This window comes from Bombus vancouverensis, chromosome 10 (genome assembly GCF_051014615.1).
Source record: "Bombus vancouverensis nearcticus chromosome 10, iyBomVanc1_principal, whole genome shotgun sequence".
Lineage (NCBI taxonomy): Eukaryota > Metazoa > Arthropoda > Insecta > Hymenoptera > Apidae > Bombus > Bombus vancouverensis.
In genome coordinates, this window is record NC_134920.1 from 8,533,724 (window position 1) to 8,537,781 (window position 4,058).

At 26.5% G+C, this 4,058-nt stretch overlaps 1 protein-coding gene across 2 annotated transcripts; it reads right to left on the reverse strand.

Annotated features, from left to right (window-relative positions):
* Positions 1-18: 18 nt before the first annotated feature.
* LOC117156965 (uncharacterized) lies at positions 19-2,978 on the reverse strand. 2 transcript variants are annotated; one of them, XM_033334536.2, is made up of 9 exons: positions 2,791-2,978; positions 2,414-2,584; positions 2,032-2,276; positions 1,747-1,973; positions 1,417-1,680; positions 1,150-1,341; positions 829-1,070; positions 417-731; positions 19-347 (listed from the first exon to the last, which is right to left on the reverse strand). In XM_033334536.2, the coding sequence occupies exons 2-9, from the start codon at positions 2,494-2,496 to the stop codon at positions 227-229; spliced, it is 1,689 nt and encodes a 562-aa protein (XP_033190427.2). In that variant the 5' UTR covers positions 2,497-2,584; positions 2,791-2,978; the 3' UTR covers positions 19-226. The 2 variants fall into 2 exon arrangements, with proteins under 2 accessions (XP_033190427.2, XP_033190426.2); XM_033334535.2 differs by having other exon boundaries at positions 2,776-2,978.
* Between the last annotated feature and the right edge of the window lie 1,080 nt (positions 2,979-4,058).

The window sequence follows — 4,058 nt, forward strand, 5'->3', positions numbered from 1 at the left end:
ACAAAAACAGACAATACCTAATTGAATAAAGTTATATTTTTAATCAAAAATTTTGAATTTTCCTTCTTATTTAAAATCACATAGTTGCCAACCCAGTAAATAATAACTATATTTTTAATATTACAAAATTTAATAACAAAATATATAAATTATTCTATTATACATATGTAGTTCTATGTCATAAAAATTTTGGATTATAAAAAATAAAATACATTTATACACATAACTATGTAGGATTTTGTAACCTATATAATAATAAATCATAAAATTCGATCCACTCTGGGAAAGTTGCACCATCTACAGCTTTTTCAATAACTTCCATTACTTTTTGAACCGGTTGATTCACCCTGTTAGTAATAATACAAACGTTAATAGCCATCCACAGTCAAAATATTAATTGTAATTGATATACTTACCAATCATTTAAGATTTCATTAAATTCATCAATTTCTGTCCTCGTTTGCGTATTAATATTTTGTGATAATTTCAAAAGTTCCACTGTATTATAATTATTCTCCTCATATGTTATTGGGGGTAAATGAAATGTATTTAGATATTCTTCAGTTTCTAAGGATTCTAATTTTTTATACATGAACATTGAAATTAGATTTTTATAACATTCTATTAAAGAATATATAGGAATTTGAATCAATGGAAAATATGACGCAAGATTTGAAATTTGGGAGTTAGTAATTGAAACAGATGCTTCACTGAAACAACTTTTCGTATGCCTAAAACATTTGCATAATATACAAATCAATTTACAATTTTTATTTTAGATTTAGAAATAGAAAGTAATAAATTTTTACAATATGGAAGAAGTCTGACCTGTAAATTCCAATTTCTCCTTTTAACATGACTTTCTTTAAAGCATTAAGATCTAAAACATTATGAAATATATCCAATTCAGTAGATAAATCATTTTTTAACATTGTACAGTCATAACCATCATTTCGCATTGTTATTATTTTTTGTAACTCCGCATTTATTTTTTCTTCTGTTTTCATGAGAAACATTGGTGCAGATTTCAAAAGGTTTAACGATTGCTGTATATCTTGTATACATGTTGCCTAGAATTAATTTAAAATTAATGCAAAAATAATCATGTATACATATACACACTACAATAATTATAAAATGTTAACATACAATTTCAGCACTAGTATTTTGAATTTCTAGAACTAGTTGTGTTAGATCAAATGCAAATGTGTTACTTTCATATAAATCATCCCGAATTTTATCAATTTCTCTTTGTAAACTTCTTTGCTCACTTTCTAATTTGTGCACTTCTAATGCTAATGCTAACCACTCACTTATATCTGAAGAATTATTTGAAGCTGTCTAAAATTAGAATTAAAATTAACAAAGTTAATATTTAATATTTAATTTTTTATATTTAACTAATATTTAACATACCTCAATCTTTTCTATATATTCCAAAACATTTTGTTGATGATTACTTGTTCTTGCATTATATAATAATCGTTTGGAGACTATGGAAATATGCTGTCCATATGTTTTAGCAATACCAATATTTATGTGTTTTCCATTTGGCTCCACAGATTTCATATTTTCTGATTTAATTAATATATCCAGATCTTCAGTTAAGCTTTGATATAAATAATGCCATAATGTAGATACTTCAATGTGACTAAGATTACTTGATACTATATCCCACACCTATAAATATAATCTAAATAATATAGATATAATTGTCATTGTCTTCAATGTTATATAGATACATACTTGTCTTTTATTTGCTCCGGTCCAAAGACTTGTCACTACATCTGACATTTCCATTAGTACTTTATGATCTAAATCTTTGCAAGTTTGTGGCATTAAATGTTGACAAACTAATCTCATATTATTACAATCATGAAGTTGTGTATTAGTTTGATCATATTTCATCTGAAGTAAATCTCTTCTTGCTCTTATGACAGAACGCTTAGATGAAATATCTCTTAGTTTTTGGACTAAATAAAAATATTTGTTAAATATATATTCTCTGTCATATTTTTGGTAATAACATACCTTTTTGCCTAACTCTAAAATCTTGTTGTTCATATTCTTCCTCTAACTTAGATATTTGATCCCTTAAATTATTTTTTTCTGATTTTAATTCTAATAAATTTTTCATACATTGAACAGCTTTATTAGATGTTTTCTGTTTTAAATGATATAATAAGACATTTTTTCTTATTGTTTTTGCTTCTTTAGCACTAAATATAACCTCAGCTAAATCATCCCACATCAATCCAGCAAGGCCTGAGTACAATCTATCACAAATAATAAATAATTTAAAATTGAAATATGTATATAATCATAATTTAAGTAATATCATACATGATCAAGAATAAAGTTATAAGACACATTATATGTAAATAAAAATAAATTTATAAAATTTTATACAAACATTTGTTTTACTGAATCGTTGAATATTGTAGGTGGACATTCTAATTGATAAATCCATGTAAATACATCCATAGATTTTTCCATAATTATAAAACGTTAATTATATCCACAATAAAATATATTATAAACATAACCGAAAGAAATTTAATTGGAATTACACCTTTACGTCGAACTGAAAAGTTAATATAAATATAATTTTACCCTGAATCTTGAAATAGATACAATAAAAATAAAAAATAAATATATTATTTAATATGCAAAACCTAATAGAATTGTAAAAATAATTTCTAACTGTTTTCAGTGTTATATAAAAATAAAAAATTTGTTAAAACTGAATGAAATTTAAGTTATTTAAACCGTTACCCGTAAGATCTTTACCAAACATTTAATTGATCATACATTATTTTGTGAGTATAGAACAAGTTATATGAATTAAATAAGTATGAACTACTTCACAAATCACTAAAATAACGTATAAACAAAAATGTGTAGAAAAATTAATTCTTTTTTAATTCAAATCTAGTTAACGGCGCAGTATTAGCCCCAATTTTTACGCCCATAGACAAACTGTAAGATAGAAAATCATCTTGCTACTTTTATGCAATTTCCAACGTTATCGATTCACCATACAAAAAATTTATAGCATCTCTGGTAGCATTAGCAGTGATTGAAATTAAAATTAAATCCGACAAATTATTTATTTCACTTATTTTACTATAAAAATGTATAAAAATGATTTATCTTAATCAATACTGAATTTTTTGCAATCCAAATTTTACCATAGACTTTATCATTTTCGACTATTGGCCTAAATACGTATAATTTTTAAAAACACTGACGAGGTATAAAAAACACTATGAATTTTTGGAGATTGGTACGTGATATCGCCATCTTAATAATTTCCATCGTCGAAATAGCGCTCATTATCTAAATATTTGAAGAACGTGAGAATCGCTTTTAGCTTTTGACTCAACAATAATAAAGACATTCTTGGTGAAATACTCCACTAGATTAAGTGATCACTTGAGCAGAAAAAAATTCACAAACAAGAATGCAGTTAGAAACAGTAAAAGGGGACAACTGTAATGTTTCAAATGGATCTTCGAAACTTATAAACTTTATAATCCTCTTAATCGAGGACAGCGATAAGAAAAGGATCTTTTGACAAGGTTCTTCTCGATAACGCCTCCTCGATCAAGTCACAAATCTGAGAACGTGGAGGAGGGAGTCTACTGCACATTCTCTATTGGAATCCTTACAAGATGCCTCCTTGAATAAGGGAACTATCCTTTAAATTGAACCTCCTGAATTTTACATTTTGCTAAATCAGGAATTGTAACGAAGAAACGGAGAGAATCCCCACAATCACTTTAGTCTCGATACGAATAAGATATAGAGCAATCTCTAAATCTATTTAATTCTTATTTATTTCGATAAAGTTGGGTAAATATAAAAAAGTCGATAAATACTGGAGTTTAATACTTCAGTATTTTAAAGCATCTGTCTTTTCCCGCGAACTTTTGTTTTTATAACAGCTCATGCCATCTAAGGGACAACTAGAACATTACTAACTCTATCTGATGTGAACTCTATCTTGTGCCTTATCTATGGTGTCGCTACCAAATCTATAGTTAGTGCTGGTAATC